General features: G+C 50.1%; 1 protein-coding gene across 4 annotated transcripts in view; it reads right to left on the reverse strand.

Moving 5' to 3' along the window:
- Positions 1 to 17,793, reverse strand: part of ZNRF1 (zinc and ring finger 1) — a 90,752-nt gene extending 72,959 nt beyond the window's left edge. For 2 of the 4 annotated variants that reach the window (XM_055145221.1, XM_055145223.1), the window contains exon 1: positions 16,944 to 17,793. In XM_055145221.1, the coding sequence (XP_055001196.1) occupies positions 16,944 to 17,367 (424 nt within the window). In that variant the 5' untranslated portion in view covers positions 17,368 to 17,793. The remainder of the gene's footprint in view (positions 1 to 16,943) is intronic. The other 2 variants (XM_055145222.1, XM_055145220.1) reach the window with 2 other exon arrangements.
- Between the last annotated feature and the right edge of the window lie 2,406 nt (positions 17,794 to 20,199).

The raw sequence follows: 20,199 nt of genomic DNA on the forward strand, positions 1-20,199 counted from the left end.
GGGGCCGGAGAGAGAGCACAGCAGATAAGGCACTTGACTTGCATCCAGCCAACCTGGGTTCTACCCCAGTACCTGAAACCATCCTGTGGATCCTTTGATCATCGCCCAGAATAACTCCTTAGGCAGAGTCAGGGGTAAGCCCTGAGCAGAGCTGGGTGTGATTCAACAACAAAAACAAAAGAGAAAGAAAAGAAATCACGAGGGGATGCAGAGATAGTAAAGCAGGTAAGACTTCTGCCTTGAATGTGGTCAAGCAACTCTGGTCCTTGATACTACGTATCCCTGGATCCCCAAGCATCAGCAGTGATCCCGGCCCATAAAAAACAAACAAATCACAAGGAGTGGGCTGGAGAGATGATTCAAGCAGCAGACCACACATCTGCATACAGGAGGCCTGGGTTTGACCCCTGGCACCCCATGTTGCCCTAACCACCACCAGGGGTGACTTCTGTGCACAGAAGTGGAGCAGCCCCTGACCACCATGAGGTGTGGCTCAAAAACACAACACTAAAACAAAACAAATCATAAGGAGGGGGAGGGAGGTTGCTCAACAGGCTGGAGCACATGCTCTGCATGCAAGAACCCCAAGTTCAATCCCTAGCATGCATGCATGCACGCACATGAATAATGAGTTAAGCCGCCAACCTGGAGAGTCACACCTGCATTACACATGAGGGCAAACACTTACCAGAAATAAAATGAAAACACAAATGCATACAAACTAGTAGACAAAGAATGAGCTATTCAATATAAACATGGGTAAAAGACATGAATAAGCATTTTATGGAAACAACTGAATCAATATATACTAAACATAATATATGTATTGTAAAATATAGTATAACAAGGTAAATGTACCACACACAAAAAAATTGTGTGCCATGTCGCACACACACTAGAGTTTGCCACAAATTAAAGCAGGACAAATCACCGGATGCAGGAGCAGCTAAGCTACCAAGGAGTATGAGCACAGTGGCGCTCTACTGGGCAGCCGAAGAAATGTGGTCCCTTTATACAAACAAGCACGTGTCATAAAGGAGACTTTCGGGTGTGTGAAGAAACAGAAAAAACTTATTTTTCTCAGGGGAGAAAAGGAGTGTCGAGCCACACACCCCACAGTGTTCAGGGGTCACCTCTGGCAATGCTCAAGGGACCATATGTGGTGCTTGGAATCAAAATCAGAGTCAGCCATGTGCAAGGCAAGTGAATCAACCCTTGCGATATCTCTTCAGCACCCTAGAAAATTATTTTATTTGTCTTGGGACCACACCAGCTATGCCCAGAGATCACTTCTGGCGGTAGAGCTCAGGAGACGCTCTGGGTCGCCAAGGATTGAACCAGGCTTGTGGCAGTGTAGGGCAAGAGCCTTACCTGCCGTACTAGCTCTCCAGCCCAGGAAAAACATTCTTGAAACAACTGAAAACTATTCTTATAACCTTAAGTAAAATAATGGTTTGATAAATGCTATTTGTGGAATGTTCATGCACTAGAGAAGCAGAGAAAATGAATTAATTAGAGCAATTAATAATAAAATGAATTTATACATCTTGAAATCATTTGAGGTATACGTGGATATGGAAGGCTAGAAATATTACAATATCTTTAAGTCAGTAAAATATGGTTTCAGATGGATTTACGCCGTAAAGATATGAAAACGTATAGGATGACAAGCAAGAGGGAGGGCAGTGATCACACTTGGGAAGGGAGGGGGAAAAATGACAATCAGAACGCATGCAATTACAAATCTATACTGTGTATTAACTTGCTTGGTAGGCAAGTACTCTTTTGAATGCCTGAAATAGCCTGTTTAAAAAGAGACCAGCTTTCCTATTCAGCGTCACACCACTTATTTGATTTCCTGAAATGTGCAAGAGAAACCAAAATTGAAATAGCACAAGCCCCAGTGACTTTGCCATTTAGCAATCACGGGACTGAAACTTTAAGAGTCGGTCTACTGAGAGAGAACCAGCAGGAAAAGGAAGGGTCAGGCTCCATCCTGGATCCCATAACAAGACCAACATACGGAGTCAGGGAATTCCCGCTATCCCATAAAAGTGACTGGCTTTCCCCCTAAGTGTTCTGAAGTCCTCAGGCCAAAGTTACTTTGTAATTATGCCATCAAATTAAAATGTTGCGCCTCAGATATATAATCTAAGAAAAAGTCCTCTCATTCCTGTTTTTCCCTGGTTGGTGGGGCTGCTTAAAGCCCAAGTGGAAGGCGGTACCCAGAATTCCACAAGCCCACCTTGCCCGCACCCCCTTCCAGTCCTGTCCTTGGCCCTTCTCTTAGTTACCGCTAGCTCTCAGGCATCAAATGCTGACTTCCTGTTCCCCTTTACTGAGCTCTGGAGACTTGGAACTGGGAGACCTTTGAAGGAAAGCACAAAGCCAGGAAAATACAGAATGGAGACAGCTATATTTTCCAAAGGAAAGCAAATCTCCGCACAGTTGTAATAACTGTTCAGACTTTCCTGTCAGTAGCTGACATAAAGTAGCAGTTCAGACAGGGGACCAAATTATTTGTAGGTCAGTGAAGCTGTCAACAGTTAAAATTCAGTTTCAGTGGGCAGAGGTGGTTGAGAACCGGTTCTGGATGTTGACACAGTGATCCTGGCTTATTCCAGGGCCACAGAGAGAGCTCAAAGGACTGAGCGCCTGAACCTTTGCTTGGGGTAGCCCTGAGCACCACCTGGTATGGCCCCCAAACAAACAACACCCCCCCCATAATTCTGTCTTCTAAACTCAGTATCTCTGGCCTTTCCTTTATACCCTCCTAGAGAGCAGATGGGTAATGGGCCCCTTTCCATTCTGCTAAGTACTTCCACTCTAAAATATGAATACAAATAGGGACTGGAAAAACAGCTCAAGGGACAGGAGGTCCTATATGACCCCCTTCCCCCCCCTCCGCATACTGCCAGGAGCGAACTGAGACAGAAGTCATCCCTGAGCACTGCCAGGTGTGGCCTAAAAAAAGTAAATGGGGCAGTAGCAAAAGCACAGTGGTTGAGGGCATTTGTCTTGCGTGTGGCTGACCCGGTGAGATCCCTGGCAGACCACATGGTCCCCACCACCATGGCCCCCCAGCACGGGAAGGAGTAATTCCTGAGCTCAGAGCCAGGAGTAAGCCCTGAGCATCAACGGGGGTGCTCCCCACACCCCCCTAAAAAGTACAGATACATTTTTATGAATTGACTCTTTGTAAAGAATCCCCACAGTGATTCCAGAGTTTCTCTGGGCAGCCCAGTCATTCCCTCAGTCCGGAAAGCTGAGGCTCCGCTGGAAATGGCCGCAGGCCCCATGACCCTCGGCCTCAGACTCTCGACCTTTCACTTGCAAGGGTGTTGTGGTGATCAGTCATGTTGAAACTCAAAGTCCCTGGTCGCACTCTGGCTGCTGGGCCAGACCCGCCTCCCGCTGCGTCCTGCTCTCCCGCGCTCACGGCTGCTGTCAGCATGGAAAGCACCAGAGTCCAGAGATGGCAGCCTCTGGTGATGTTCCACCAAGGGATTTATCACCCGCAACCTACTCAAATACCTCCCCCAACAGCTACCAAAAATTCCCCCGGTGAGAAATGCTATTATGAGAAGGAGTGGCTGCTTTGTGACTCACACTGTTTCATTAAAAAGAATTTTTTTTTTTCAAACAAATTTCAGTAGAAGATTCCAAAGGTTTTCCAAAGCCACAGCAAAAACAGAACAGCTCATAATACTATTTCTCAAAGGTCTGCTACTTCACAGGAGACGTCGGTACCTCCAAACTCAGGTGCTGCTTCGATTCACTCGTCTTTCATGTTGCACATGGCCGCTGGGCAGAAAGGGGGTAGGAAACATGCAAGCCAGACACTGCCAACAAGACTGGCTCACGGGCTCTGGAGACAGAAGGCAGTGAGCCTGCAGGCCAGCCGCGTCACAGCTCTTAAAGCCTGGCTATGGGTCTCCAGTGTGGCTGGTGCTGAGGCACCCATGTTTCAGCCATATGTGACCAGGGCTGAGGAAAACAAGTCACAGATGACATACACGGGTATTTGGTGATGTATGTGACAGCAGTGGGCAGTGCTATAATGAAGTTGCTTTGAAAGCTGACTTACAGGGCTGGAAAGATAGCCCGGCCCTTGCACAGTTAATCTAGGTTTAATCCCTGGCGCTCCATATGGTCCCCCGAACCCTGCTAGGAGTGATTCCGAAGTGCAGGGCCAGGAGTTAAGTCCTGAGATTGTGAGGTATGGTCCAAAAAACAGAAGGAAGGAAGGAAGGCAGGCAGGCTAGATGGTATAGTAACTCTGAAGGTATTAAAAGTATCAAAGTATCTGTGATCTTCCCCAGTACCCCCACATGGTGCCCTGAGCAATACCAGAGATGTGATCTCTGAGGCCAGAGCTAAGAGTAAACACCGCCAGGTGTAGCAACTAAATAAAAGTAAATAATAAAAAAGTCAAAATACCTATGTTCCAGGAGAGAATACAGCGGGTAAGGCACATGCCCAACCAAGGTTCAATCCCCAGCACCATACAGGGTTCCCAAGCCCCGCCAGTACCGATCCCTGAGAACAGAGCCAGGAGTAAGCCCTGAGCACAACTGGGTGTGGACAAACCCCACCCCCACTCCTTCTAAACAGAACAGAAACTAATTTATATTTATGGTAAATCAAATACCTTATAGGTTTAGGTTGGAATCCACAGAACTCTCCTCAAATCTGATTTTCCAGACAACCTGGCAAGCATCAGGATAAAAGAATTGTAATAGTTCTCATCAAGGAAAACTTCCTTCTCCAGGAAAAGAGGGGTCGAAGAGATAGTCTAGGGGTTAAGGTACTTGCCTTGTACTCTGCCAACGCCGAGATTTAATCCCCAGCACCACATATGGTCCTCTGAGCACTGCTGGGTATGGGTCAAAAACCAAAATACAAACCAAAAGGTAGTGTACTAATTTCAAAATGATTCCGGAGGATGGCTTACTGGACAGGCTTTTTGGGGGGAACCAACAAGAAAGCTGGAGCCACTAGTTTAATTCACTAAATTCACTAAGACCAAAAAAAAAAAAATCAACAGATATCCCTAAACAGAAGGTGAGCAGGGGTCATGGCTGAAGCCCTCGCAACCCCGAGCACCGTGCAACAGTCTCCTGAGCACTGCCACGTATGGCCGAAAAACCCAAATTAAAGGAGAGAATGAACAGTGGGAGGAAATATCATCTGTGCATCAGCCTTACCTGCAAACACCTGAATTTATTTGTTTATAGAAGAGTTCCGGAGAAAGAAGATACATTCTTCCACCAGCTGATTCAGACTCTCTCTTAAGGTGTGAGAAGGCAAAGATTCTTAGAAAGAACAAAGTAACTACATCTTCCTTAAGAAATTATGTATGGACCAGGGGCTGGCTCATCAGCAGAGCTCTGGCCTCACACACTCGAGACACACATGGCTCTCTGAGCATCCTGGGACTGACCCTGGTAGTCCCCCAGAAGTGGGTGGGCCCCCTTTAAACTATGCATTCCCGAGGGGCTAGAGTGACTGTTCAGTGGGTAGGGCACTTGCTTATTCACAGCAAATCCAGGTTCGATTCCCAGCATCCCATATGGTCCCCCCAGAACCGCCAAGAATAATTCTTGAGTGCAGAGCCAGGAGTAACCCCTGAGCTCACCGGGTACGGCCCAAATACAAAAAGAAAATAATGTACTCTATGCAAGGGAGATAACTCAAAGAGCTGGAGCACATTCCTGGTCTGCAGAAACCTCAAGTTCCAGCTCCAGTACCACAAGGTCCCCAGCACGGAGCGATCTGGCTCTCTGGGCCCCTCAACACTGCTTGGAGGACCCCATCCTCAAATGTATTCCCAGCACCCTACACAGGTCCCAAATACTGGAGGAACCCGATATACAGGAGTTGAAAAAACAAAGCTTAATAGAGCACACACACACACACATATACAACAAGCAGGACAGGAAAGGGAAAGCTGGCATTTAATTCACTCTATTTATTGTTTTTGTTTGATTTTGGTTTTTGGGTCACAACCTGGCCCTATCTAATCATTGGGTTGAGTTTTTGGTACTTTTTGGGGGTTTTTTTTTGCTTCGTTTTTTGTTTTGCTGTGCTGGGGTGGAACCCAGGGCCTCATACAAGCAAGGCAAATATGCTCGCGTTGAGCTACAGCCCTGGCTCAGCATTATGTCTCTTTATTTGGGGCCACGCCCTCCAGTGCCCAGGAGACCAGATGGTACCAGGGATCAAACTCAGGCCTCCCACATGCAAAGCCTGTGTTCAGCCCCAAGAGCTCTCTCCAGCCCAATTCCGTCCACTTGAGAGGCTGGATCCCTCCTGAAGTCTTGGCTTCTCTCGCTGCCTGGCTGGGACTGTATGAAAGAGGATGTAACCAGTGAGCCTTTCTGGAGCACGATCAGCCAAAGGCAGCTGTGCTGCAGAGAAATCAGGAGATGACAAGCACAGAAGGCAAAGGGACACGGCCACAATTACCTTCTGTTCCGAACAGCTTCAATTCTCGGGACAAGGCAGATTGGCTCAGGACTATCTGTAGAAGGAAAATGCTGAGCTCCATGTGCAAAAGAAAACATCCAGGGGATGTAGCTCAGCATAGAGCATGTGCCTTGCTGCTGCGAATCCCTGGGTTCAATCCTCCCAATTTTATTTATTGGTTTTAAAAAGATTGGGGAGACAGATCCAAGGGAGAAAGGGCACACTTTGAGTGCACAGCCTTGGGGTCCTTGCCCAGCACCACATGACGTCCCCCCCTCGTCACCCCCACCCAGGCACTATGAGACCAGCATCTCTCACTCCACCCCAAGGGGGAAAGGAAACATCCAATCAGGAACAGCACTCTTGCTGGGTGAGTCCACCCAACGGGAGGAACGGAGAAAAGACTGGTAAGGACTCTGCTTAGGAAATATCCAACTAGTTTGTCATAGTGAAAATAATGCTGGTGGGGAGGGGTAGAAAGAGTACAGCAGGCAGGGGACTTGTTTGCCTTGCATGCAGCCAACCTGGGTTCTATCCCCAGCACCCTATGTGGTTCTCCAAATCTCACCAGAAGTGATCTCAGAGTACAGAGCCAGGAGTAGGCCCTAAGCACAGCCAAGGGTGGCCCAAAACCAACCAAAAAAAAAAAAATGCTAATAACAGTACCCAAAAAAGCATTCAGAATTTGTCTTGGGGAAAGAAAAGCTAAACCCATGGCAGAGTTGAGCTACAAACACAGGCAAGTTCTCTGATGACATTTTCAGAATCATTTGTTACAAACTGAATTCCTGAGTGGGGTGCAGCCATAGGCATTGTTAACAAGCCCCCCAGAGAATGTTGGGCAGAAGTTGGGCAACCCTTTGAACCATTCACGGAAATCGGGAAAGTTCTTGATTGTATCTGCCTTCTTGTTACAGACCCAAGAATGTGCTACAAATTCTTATCGTGCCTCCTCTGACTCGCATTCAGAGACCAGTGATCCCTTCTTCCTCTTCACTCGCCAAAGAGGAAGGCTGTGCTCTTAATTCACAGAAGACCAAGGGGACCAAGAGAGCTCAAGGGGAAAAGCCCTCGCACTCTGGAAACTACCCTAGATGCTGATTTTAAGATTAAACCGGGGGCTAGGAAGGATGCGAGAAGAGCTGGAGTGCATGCCTGGCAGCAGGGCTTGGGTTCCAATCAAGTCGCAGCCTCCTAGGTACCTGTGAGTGGAGCCCCACTCACTCAGCAGTGGGGGGTGGCACCTCCCCATTCCACACCCCTTGACCCCTCCCAAAGAAAAGATTCAACTCGATCGTGTTTCTACGTCACACCCGAGGGTTAGTCTTCCTGGTATTCATTTATCCCAACAACATCAAAATCAGGGCCCCAGCTGCTGGGTCAAGGACAAACTTGTGTCCTGCTGAGATCCTAAGTTTCAGAAGCAGGGGCCAGGAAGAGCTTACACACTTCACTTGCAAGAGCCCTTGGGTTTGATGCTCAGAACCCTGGCAGGAGTGGCCCTCTTGACCCCTGGGAGTAGCCACTCCCCCAAATAGACATTCTGATGAGCTTGGGAAAGAAACAGATGGAAGTTATACACATTCATCCTTCTAAAGGACTGGGCGGTTTGGGGCTCCAGTTCCTAATGCCTCAGGGACCCGCTGCTGTGAAAAACAACCCTTTCCCCAAAGGGAACTAGGGCTCATTCATGTCATTAAGAGTGCCTGAGAGCCAAAGGGGAGTGGGGGTGGCACCTGTCTAACAGCAGCCACACAATAGTTCCCTGAGACCCCAGGAGGAAGCCCTGAGCTTCACGGGACGTGGCCCCAAACCACCCACCAAAAGAACGGTTTGGCTCAGGGTACTCCCTGAGCAATATTGGGGTATGACTTTACTTAGCAGCAAAACGTAGAGATATCATAAAACAATACTTCGTGAATAAACGACTGTCTCTTTTTTCTTTTTCTTTTTTTAAGCCAGACATAGCTCAACAGGCTGGATATATAATTAGCATGTAGCAAGTTCAGGTTCAGGCCACAGCACCACACGTTCCCCCGCTAAGCAACAGCTGGAATGACCCCAGAACACAGAACAGGTGTAGGCCTTGAACACTGTCAGGTATGGCTCAAAAACCAAAATTATCTTCTCCTTAAGGAAACATTTTTAATTTTATAGAAAATAAGTCCTCATGATAATAGAGAACCAAAAACTCTGCTTTTAAGAAAGTCTTCAGGGGATGGAGTGATAGTACAGTGGGTAATGTGCTTGCCTTGCACACGGCCGATCCCAGTTCGATCCCTGCACCACATTCCATCCCCTGATCCTCACTGGGAGGAGCCCTGAGTGCAGAGCCAGGAGTAAGTCTTGTGCGCTGCTGGGTGTGGCCCAAAAACCAAGAAATATTTTTAAAATGTTGGGGACTGGAGACATAGCACGATAGGTGGGTGCTTGCCTTGCACATGGCCAACCCAGATTTGATTCCCCAGCATTTCGTATGGTCCACTGAGCACCGCCAGCCAGGAATGATTCCTGAGTCCAGAGCCAGAATTAACACCAGAGCATTGCTGGGTATGGCCCCCAAACAAGACACTCTCCTTGTACGCCAACTCATTTGATCTCTGGAACCACCTACGGTCCCCTGAGCACCACAAGGAGTGATGCCTGAGCACAGAGCCAAGAGTAAGCCTCTAGGGGCTGGAGTGATAGCATAGCGGGTAGGGCGTTTGCCTTGCACGCAGCCAACCCGGGTTCGATTCCCAGCATCCCATATGGTCCCCTGAGCAGTGCCAGGGGTAATTCCTGAGTGCAGAGCCAGGAGTAACCCCTGTGCATCGCCGGGTGTGACCCCCCCCAAAAAAAAAGAAAAAAGAAAAGAAAAAGTAAGCCTCTAAGGGCTGGAAGATAGAACAGCTGTAGGGTGCTTGCCTTGTGTGTGGCAGACCCAGGTTTGGTCCCTAGAACCTGATATGGTCCTCCAAGTCCACCATGCTTCTTCCTATCTGAGTACAGAGCTAGGAATAAGCCCTGAGTACCACCGAGTGTGGCAGCCTTCCCCATTCACTCCCCAAAAATGAACTCTGGAAGTTAGGAAGATAGCTCAAGGAGCTGGAGCACACGCTCTGCATGCAAGATACTTGGGTTCAATCTCCAGTACTATATGTCTCCAAGGCTTGGTAGGGTCCCAAAATAAAAAAATTTATTTTTTTTTAATTTTTCTTGCTTTTTGGGTCACACCCAGCGATGCTCAGGAGTTACTCCTGACTCTGCACTCAGAAATTACTCCTGGCAGTTCTTGGGGGACTGGGTATAAGTATATAGGATGCCAGGGATCGAACCTGGGTCGGCCGTGTGTAGGGCAAATGCCCTACCCACTGTATATCGCTCCAGCCCCCCAAACTAAAAAATGTTAAAGAAAAAAAATTTTCTTTTGAGTAGCCTTACAAATATCCATCAGGCACCTGAAAAAAAAATCCTCATTATCATTCATTTTCTGAGAAATGCAACTCACAATACCAAATAATAGCATCTCATACCATGAGAATCATTATATCAGAAAGGCAGAAAGACTGTAAGTGCCAGTTGGGATGCCGAGAAAAAGGAACCATTGTAACCTGCTAGTCAAGTGCAAATTGGCCCAACTCCTATGGAAAACAGCATGGAAATTTCTCAAGATATTAAAATAGGTGGGGCTGGAGTGATAGCACAGTGGTTAAGGCATTTGCCTTGCACGTGGCCAACCCGGGTCCGATTCCCAGCATCCCATATGGTCCCCTGAGCACCACCAGGGGTAATTTCTGAGCACAGAGCCGACAGTAACCCCTGAGCATCACCAGGTGTGACCCAAAACCAAAAAGAAATTGTTTTAAAGAAAAGAATTCCACTCCTATATTCAACTCAAAGAAAAGAAATGATCACTGTAGTTCCAAACTATGGAAAGAATCCAAGCGCTCACGGAGTGATGGGTGAATACAGATGTGGTATAATGGAATATACTTAACCATGGAAGCTGAAACCTTGCTCTCTGCTACAATACAGATGGAATTGGAAGGGACTGAGTTAAGCAAAACAATCCAGCACGAGAAAAAGAACACTGAAAATCTCACTCATATGTGACATACAAAGAAACAAAGAAAAAGATCAGACAAAGCCACATGAAAACCCAGCCCTCCATTCTGACGCAGAACTGAGGTTATCAAAAGAGCAGGGGAAAGAGCTGAATGAGGAGAGGGTGCAAAGGAAGTTGGGATATTGCTACCTGGGTGGGAGGTATGCTGTAGTGACATTTTACAGCAATGTTAAATTGCACCCCTAAATTGAAAATGGGATTGGAAGCCAAAATTATCCCAATTTTTTTAAAGTTAAAAATAAATACACACACACACACACACACACACACACGCGCGTGCGTGCCTCTTGGGCAGGAGCAGTAGTATACCGAATAGGGCACTTGCCTTGTACACAGTCAACCCAGGTTCATCTTATATGGTACCCTGAATCTGCCAGGAGTAATATTTGAGCACAGAGCCAGGAGTAAGTCCTGCACACTGCTGGGTGTGGCCTCCTGAAAACAAAAAAGTATGATTCTCAAAGTGGGGGTTAAAAACAAAAACACCACACTTCGGCAGGTCATGAGACCATCCTGCTCCTTGGAGACCACAGAACGTTTCCACTTCTCCAAGAAACCACAGAGAGTATCAACCCCACAAGCATATCTAAGGTGAGGCAGAGGCCTCCTGGGCCACTGGGCAAGGAGCACAGATACTCTCCCTAACCTAATGCTGCAAATATGCTCAAAGACATGGTGGGGGCGGGCAGGAGAGGGGGGAGGCAGAGATAATATACAGCAGGCACAGCACTTGCCTTGCACACGGCAGACCCAGTTTCAATCCCCAGCAACCCATACAGTCCCCCAAGCCTGCCAGGAGTGACCCCTGAGCATCACTGGGTGTGACCCAACTCTCCCCTCCCCTCAACAAAAAGTGAGAGTGGGGCGAGGAGTATAGCTCAGTGGTAGAGCAAACGCCTCCACCGATGAGGCTCTGTGTTCCATCCACTGGAAAAAAGGTCACCTCATGTATGTCAGCTTCAGATGATGGCATGGTGACAACGGAGAACAGTTTGGATTTTTCTTAATATACACATGGACAAATCCATATGGCCAGGAAGTCAGTGAAATCCTTAATAACCTTTCATTTTCAACACGACATAGAAAATAACCACTACCACCATCCCGAACACACACATACATAGTGGATCCTTTGTGTTTTCTGCTAAAATCTAGAAATTAATATTCTAAGCTAAACAAAACAACCAACACAGAATGACCAAACCTACAGAATATCATCCAAGCAACCAAGCAATTCGACTTGAGTGTGTGTGTGTGTGTGGGGGGGGGCAGGTATTAAGGGTCGAACTCAGGCTTCACACATGGCAGGTATATGTGTGACTCAGGCCCAATCAACTAATCAACTTGAATGTGGAATGGAAGGGACATTCATTCTGAACCCATGAAGCGACCTTCTCGAGAGCACCCATTATCATGAACAGTTCGCCAATGTAGGTCAGCTTGCAGGAGAGAGCATGAGCTTCCACACTGGGGACATATTCCACAGTTCGAAACCTCTCTGCCCAGCGAATTCTAGGAGGCCAGGGCTGAGGAGATAGCTCAGGGCCATGCCTTGCATGCACCAAGGCATCACATCCGCAGGAGCACCACAGGAGCACCGCAGGTGTGCGCCCGTGGAACCCAGCCACACTGCTGAGCCTTAACACTCAATGTTCCAACGGGGGCGGGGGGGGGGGGGGGGGCAAGTACTGCTGCAAGTGGCCCTCAGATTCCCTGAGTAGCGTTTGGAAGCACCCGGCCAAAACACACATATTGAAGGAAGAGAACTCTATAAACGGTGGCTTTCATTACGCATGGTCAGCTGCTGTCATAGAGTATCTCACGAGACCCTCACAGACAAGCCCGCAGGGTAAGCAGGACACTGTCTCCATCTTACAGGTGACATAATGGTGACTCTGGCTAAAACATCTGACTTGCAGTAATGGCTAGGGAGAGAGCTCAGGGCTCTCGCATGCGTGAGCCTCTCAGGCATGCATCTCTGGCACCACAATAAATAAACGCGTAACAAATGACTCACTTTCCCAAGGTCCCAGGCCAGGCAGTTGATCTGAAGCCCAGGAGGGAGCTGAGCCTGGCCCTTGGGACTCTCAGCTAGTGTGGCATCCAGGACAGCCCCCAGCGCCCTGAGGTTCCAGGGCGACGTGGTGGGGTGTCGTGAGTGTAACGCTCAGGCGCTGGCCCTGCAGGCTGGTTTCCATTCCAACTTAACCACCTATTATCGATCTGACCCACTGTGGACTCGTTAACGTGCCCTGAAATTTCAGTTCCCTCACCTGTAGAAGAGGAATAGTCTGACCTCATTAAATGAGATTAAATGAGATAGACTCAAGGCCCTCAAATTCAATCCCACAACAAATTGTGTCAGACACACAGTACAAAGTCACACTAGTCATCAAGAGACAGAATCCTGCTCTCACAGAGCTTATAAAAGGAATTAGGTTTTGCTTGTCTGGGCTTGGGGCCACACCTGGCTGTGCTCAGGGCTTACTTCTGGCTCTGTATTCAGGAAACAAAATGTGGTTTGGGGGATTAAACTTGGGTTGACCATGTGCAAAGCAAGCACCCATCTCCCCGGCCCTAAAGGAAAGAGAGTTTAAAAAGACTGTGTTTAAGTGTCATTAAGATGGCAGGTGAGTTACGGTGAGGCAAAGAGAAAGGACCCCACTATTGATCCCTGTGAAGGAATACAGCTGAGCCCCCAGGGGTCAAAGGAATTCTCCAGAAATAGGAAACAAACAACATCTGAGGGACAGGGAAGAGGCTACTGAGGGTCTCAGCTCGGGGAAGAGCAGGCACCGGGGGACTGAGAGAAGGGAAGTGTAACTTCAGGGAACCTTCACAGGATTTGAGCAACAACTTCTATAGGTTGGTTGCTAGAGATCACTGCACCTATTCTTATAATCTTTTTTTTTTTTAAGATGGGGGACAGGGCACCCGAAAGCAGAGCTCTGGGGCTCTGGAAATGGCCAGCAATTCTCAGATGACTCAATGCTCAGGCCCAGCTGTGCTGGGGCCACCATGGCAAGCCCTGGGGAGTGCTCTGGGAAAGAACCCAGGGCCTCCGAATGCCAGGTATGTCTTTGGCTCCTTAAAACTATCTCACTGGCCCCACCACGTCTACCCTTAAAATAACCAAGTGAGCCTGGAGAGGATGTGTCTCCCCCAAGGTCACAGCCCCTCAGAGGAGGAGCTGGGAACCACAGTCTACCTCCGAACACACCGGCTCACTCCCTCTGGGGAGGCCAGTGCACACAGAACTCCCCTCACTTCCTTTGCTTCGCGGTGGCTTTCTATGCCCATGAAGAGTGATAAAAGCACCTTGAAAATATAAGCAACAAACATCATCACATCAGCTCCAGGCATCTGGCCAACTGGACACTGAAATTCTTACCCTCTGACTTGCAGGACACCAGAGCAAAAACCTTACTCAAAGGCTACAACATAGAAAGTTATCTTTTTACAGCAACAAACAAAAGAAAAAGGAAAAAGGAGAATCCCATAGCCTTGTCCGTAGGGGAGATAGAATCACCATTGCAACAGACTGGAAATATGAAGGGTCAAATCAATGATTAACTGTGCACAGGAAAACCTAATTTCATTTCTTGGATAGAACAAATCTCAGGCTGGAGCAATAGTACAGAGGTAGGGCACTTGCCTTGCACACGGCTGACCTGGGTTTGATCCCCGGCAACCCACAAGGTCCCTTGATTCCTGAGCACAGAACCAGAAGAGAGCCTCGAGCACTCTGGGTGTGACCCAAATAAAAAAGTAAGAAGAACAAATCCCTATGTCAGAGATTCTCATTAAGGGTGCTGCCACTCTCTCCCACCAAGAACAACTGGAAATGCACAGAAAGTAGAGGGCAGACTAGTTGCAATCAATGTCTTACAGACAGGATTGCCCTATAAAGTATACATATATCGGGAGGCCAGAGCAATAGTACAATAGGTATGATGTTCACCTTGCAAGCAGCTGACCCAAGCTCAATCCCCGACATTCCGTAGAGTCCCCGGAACACCGCCAGGAGTGATTCCTGGGTGCAAGACCAGGAATAACCCTTGAGCATCACCAGGTGTGGACCAAAAACCAAATGTGTATGTGTGTTTACACACATATAAAACTTGGGGGTGGGGACTTGGGCAACAGCTGGCAGTAGCTCAATGGCTACTTGTGGCCCTGTGCTCAGCGATCACTCCTGGAGGTGTGAGGAACCAAACTCAAATGATGTAAGACACTTTACCCCCTATACTCTCTCCATCCCCTAAAGAATATATACATTAACTGCACATGCATGCACACACACCAAAAAAAAAACAAAAAACCATTTTTTTTCTTTTTGGGGGGTAGTTCCTGAAGCCTAGTCCCGGTTCAACAGTGTTGCTCCAAGCAGTGCTCAGGGGACTTGGAGATCAAACCCAGGTCTCCTGCATGGAAGACTCGTGGTCCCGTCCCACTGTGCTATCTCCCCAGCCCTTAGAAACACATTAGATACCCCTCCCTAGAGGATGAACCGGCTCCAGCGTTTATTTCCCATGACTCACTGGCTCACTCTGCCATCAACACAACTGGAAGGGGAGGCGAAATATTTAATAACTAAGGAGCTTTGTGAACTGAGGAATCTAAAATTTTTTAGTCCAATCACAAATCATGGCATGGGACCTTGCAGCAGAGTAAGAATGAAGACATTTCTGGACTGGAGAGAAAGTACATCAGGTATGGCGCTCGTCGTGCATGCAGCTGACCAGGGGTCAATCCCTCTGGTACCTTAAATGGTCTCCCAAGCACCACCAGGAGTGATCCCTGATCACACAGGCAAGAGTAAGGTTTTAGTACCACCAGGTATGGCCCGAAGACAAAACAAAAGAATATATTTTCTAATAAGAGACAAACTTAAATGTTAATGCCTAACATGCATTCGGTCCTACATTCAGTCCTTGGCATAGGGAGGAAAAATTAGCAATAAGAAAACTCTTTCTGTAGACAAACCTTTATGGGATTACATTTAGTTTATAACAAACACAACTGTGATTTTATAGAGAACTCTTTAAGCTTTCACTTTAAAATCAGAAACTAAGGACAGTTCTTTTAAAAACTTAACCACATCATCTCAAATAGCTGATTCTTCTTAAACTGATTTTTGTAAGAAAGAATGCTTAATCTCAAGATGTCCAAAGTGAATCAAATGACTGAAAGTGACAGAGATAGCCAAACCTCTTGTCTCTTTCAGGACAGATTCCCAATGCAGGTCAGAGAAGTTCCAAATGTTATCTAGTAGTCTGTTCAAGGATTAAAATGTCACCCTAACAATTCAAAAAGGCAGTGCTAAGAGGATCCTAAGTTAGAAAAACAAAAAGCAGACCATTTTCAGAAATAAAGAGATCTAAAAAAACCTTACCATATTTCACAACACCTAGAGCAGTGATGCAACAGATAAAAATCCCTGTAAGCAACCTTTCTCCTATCCAACATTTACATTTTCTCAACCCTCTCAAAGGTTCTGACTTGTCTTCTCAACTGCACAATTAGCAAGAGAGAGGCCTCACACCCCTTTTGACCAGAGAAGCCTAACCTGGCTCCTCGGGTTAGCTGAGTAGACAGACCTGTTTTCTCCCCAAGCTCTGCCAGCCAGAGACTGGGAAATCCACTTTCAGCTTTTTACTGACCTGTCCCCAGGAGTTCACAAAACGAATTCACGTAGATTCTTTGAACCCTCTTCCGGTCATGTGCCAGCGATAAACTCCCACCTCTGTTACCCAAAGGTACAGATTGCTGGGAGGACCGGATCAAGATCTTAGCATGGAAGGGGATGGGTTTGGAAGAGGAAAAAGATGGAGGGAAGAGTGAGCCAAGCCTACTGCAAGCATGCAGCGAGCTTCCGGGGCCCTGATCCTTCAAGGCCTCCCAGGGAGGCTGCGGGCTGGGCCTTCCTCTCATCCGGCCACACCTGTCTCTGCCAGGGGCCTCCTTGCTGCTCCATTTTAAACCATCCAAGCACATCTCCAGCCAGGTGGCCAAACTGGGCGCCTCCGTCTGGGTGAAAGCCCCCCATCGGAGCCCCACTTGCTCCCCATTTTCTTTGCACACACTCTGGGTGGCACCGCTCGGTAAACCGGACCCCCCCACCCCCCACCCCCGTGTCCTCCCTCTGGGGAACGGCGAGGCGGGGACACCGCGGCAGTGACAGACGGGGAAGCTCCGAGGCGGCGACGGGCTGGTGGCCACGGCCGACCCCCTACCCCCAGGGGCGGCGGGCGCCAGCCCTGGGGAACCCGGCGCGGCGCCCTTGGCGCTGCCCATCCACAAGTGAGCCCACGCCCGCGTCCGAGGGCGCCCGCCGGCGGCGTCCTCCCCGCGCCCGCCGACTCACCGCTGTGCGAGCTGAACCACCTGGGCGCGATGTGCAGAGGTAGAGCATCCGCCAGCGAGGCTCGGGAGCCCAGGTACAGCATCCCGTCTCTATGGTGACCGCCGCCCGTCTCCGGGTAACCATTGCCGTGGGCATAGGTGGCGTCGGACGCCGACCCCCCGCCGCCGGGCGCCCTCTCCGAGTCGCCGGGGCCCCGGGAGGCGGGGGTGTAGAGGCCAAAGGGCACCCCTCCGGCCGTGCCGGGGTCCATGCCCATGCCGGCCACCGAGCTGACCGAGCGGCTGCGCAGCCCCATGGCCCCGCCGCCCGCCCGGTAGTGCCCGAAGTGGGGCGCCCCTCCGGGCGGGGGCACGGCGCTGTCATCGGTGGAGACCCCCGGGAAGGGGCCCCGCGAGCGGGCCGCCGTGCTCTGCTTGCCCCCCATGCTCGCCCGGGCCCCGCTGGGGCGGGAACGTGGAGGCCGAGACCCTCCCCCCCACGCCTCAGCAGCCGGGGGAGGGCTGGGCGAGCATACGGGGGGCGTCCAAAAAAGCGGCCGAAAGCCCTCCCGAGGGGCGCGCGGGGCGAGGCCCGAGAGAAAAGAGAAGGGCAGGAGCAAAGGGAAAAATAAAACCTCCGGGCGGCGGGCGGCGGGCGGCGGGCGGAAGCGGCGGGGAGCGGCCCGGCTAGGGCTGGCGGCCGCGCGCGGCCACACGCATGTTCCCCTCAGGCCGCCCCCGGGCCCCGCGCCGGAGCCGCAGGGAGGCGGGCGCGCGCGGGGAGGCGCCCGGCCAGGCCGCGCGGCCGCGTCCCCCGCTCAGGGCGCCGCCACCGTGCCGGCCTCGGCGGGCCGCGGTCCCGTCGCGTCGCGCTCTCGCCCCGGCCGCGCCGCCCCGCTCGCTCCCGGGCTGCGCTCGCCGGCGCTCCTCGCCGCCGTGCAGACAATGGAGGGCGGCAGAGCGCAGGCGCGGCCCGCGCCCCCTCCCCTCCCCCCGCCGCCTTAACCCCTTCGCGGCCCCTGCGGCGCGCGCCCGCCGACGCCCAAGGAGGTCCCCACCCACCGGGCCACCCGGCCCCGCGGCCGGCGCCCGGAGGGGCTTCCGCGGAAGCGGGCGTCCGTGAGGTCCCCGCCACGGGGGGCTGATGATTCGGGGGGCGGGGGGAGGGAGGGAGGAGTGGGGGCGGCGGGGAGGGGGAACGCGAAGCACCTAGGGGGGAGGGGCGCCGTGGTTCCAGGGGGAGGGGAGGAAACACCAGGAAGAATGAAAATTCCCCGAGACGCCTACCTGGCTCGGAGACACTCGGTCACGCTCCCCTCCCGGCACAAATTTGCCCCCACAGCACCCTCTGGTGGACGTGCTGTCTGTTCTTTGGGGTTCTCCCTGCGTCCAGGGACCCTCCTCCCCTCAAATCAGAGGATTTAGCATTGGGGAAATTTTTCGCACAAGGTGGTTAAACGATGCACTCCGGGCACTTACGATCTTGAATTTTGCTAACAGTTAGTAGGTCAGAACTTCCTATTGGGGCTTAAGCAGGTGAGTAGCGTTCCTCAGCTCAAGCTTGGCACTAAAGATCCTTAGAGGTGCCAAGGGGGAAAGTACGGAGTAATGCAGCTAGGAAGGATTTCACCTTTTTTTGTTTGTTTGTTTTTCAGGTGCCACGGACAGAACCTTGCGTCCCACTTTTGCAAGGCAAGTGAGTGATCTACCTCTGACCTTGATTTTCCAGATGTGTGTGCTCCCAAGCAGTACTAGGGAATACTTCCAGCAATCGACCAACCAGGTGCATGGTACAAAGCTGGTGATGCAGCAAGACTCAGCCCCACCAAGGTGCTGGGCATCACCAGGGCCACCTCAGATGTGCACACACACAAAAAAACTTTGTATAGGAGGATCAGGGATGTGGCTCAGTGGTAGACTCTGGATTTGACATCTGAAAACAAATTTTAGGGGGACAGAGTGATAATGCAACAAGTAGGGCTTGCCTTGCACACAGCATCCCATATGGTTGTCATCCTCCCCCACTTGCCTTCCCCGCCATACACCGGCAGGAGTCACCCCTGAGAACGGCTGGGTGTGGCCCAATAAAAACAAAAACAAAAAGCAACAACAAATTTTAAAAACTCCTACAAGAATATTCACAGCAGTAATGTTAAAATAGAAAGGAGCTAGGGAGAGGACTTGAAGGAATGGAGCCCCAGCTCTCGTCCCGGGCACAGCATGGTCCCCAAACCCACCCAAAGGACTGAGCCAGGACTGAGTCCTGAGCACCATGCTAAAGTACCCCTAAGCACTGCCCCATGTGGCCCATACAGATTGAACAGAAGAAAAGAAACAACCCAAGTATTCATCAAGTGGTGAATGAAAGAAACAAATGTGGCATAGCTATGCAGTAGACTGTTAGTCTTGAAAGAAACAGAGTGCTGATGCTTGGTGATAACTTGCTTCAACATGAACCAAGCTTGGGAACCATACAAGTACAAGAAGGTAATCATAATGTCTTAAAGTATGAAGCCCTGGAAAACAAAATCAATCCCAGTAGTTCACATACTGAGCAAATCGCTTGACAGAAGTGTTCAGAAAAGTCCATTAATTCAGAAAGCTTAATGGTATCCAGAGTCTTGGAGGAGCAGAGATTGGGGAGTGACTGCACTGCTAATGGTTCATTTTATTTTATTTTTTGGCTGACAGGGGTTGAGCCATAGCCAGTGGTGCTCAGGATCTATTCCTAGCTCTGTGCTCAAAGGTCACTCCTGGTCATGCTCTGGGGACCACATGTCGTACTGGGGCTCAAACCAGGGTTGGCCTCATGTAAGACAAGAACTGTAATTCCTGTCCTCTCTGACTCCACCTTTTCCTTTATTATTTGGGGGGTACCCACATTCTTGTTGCTTGGGGACTATTTCTGGTGGTGCTCAGGAAAACATGCAGTATCAGGGATCAAACTTGGGGCTCCCATCTGTTTCAGCCCTTTGAGCCAGCTCCTGGTACTTTGTTTGGACTTGTTCCATTTTTATTTGGGGCCTCTCAAGCACTGCTCCAGTGGCCCAGGGGGCACACCTGACGCTATTGGGCCGACCAGGCCGGGCTATTTAGTTCAGTGGTACTCAGGGGCACACCCAGAAGTTCTGTGGTCAAGGAAAGCTAGATGCACTTCTGGGACAAAACTCGGTCCTGATACATGCAAGGCATGCACCTCTAACTCCTAAGCTATCTCCCCAGCCCCCTGGACTTGCTTTTTAGAGTTGAAAATATTCTAGAATTGGATCATGGGAGCA

Source organism: Sorex araneus, chromosome 8, assembly GCF_027595985.1.
Source record: "Sorex araneus isolate mSorAra2 chromosome 8, mSorAra2.pri, whole genome shotgun sequence".
Taxonomy (NCBI): Eukaryota; Metazoa; Chordata; class Mammalia; order Eulipotyphla; family Soricidae; genus Sorex; species Sorex araneus.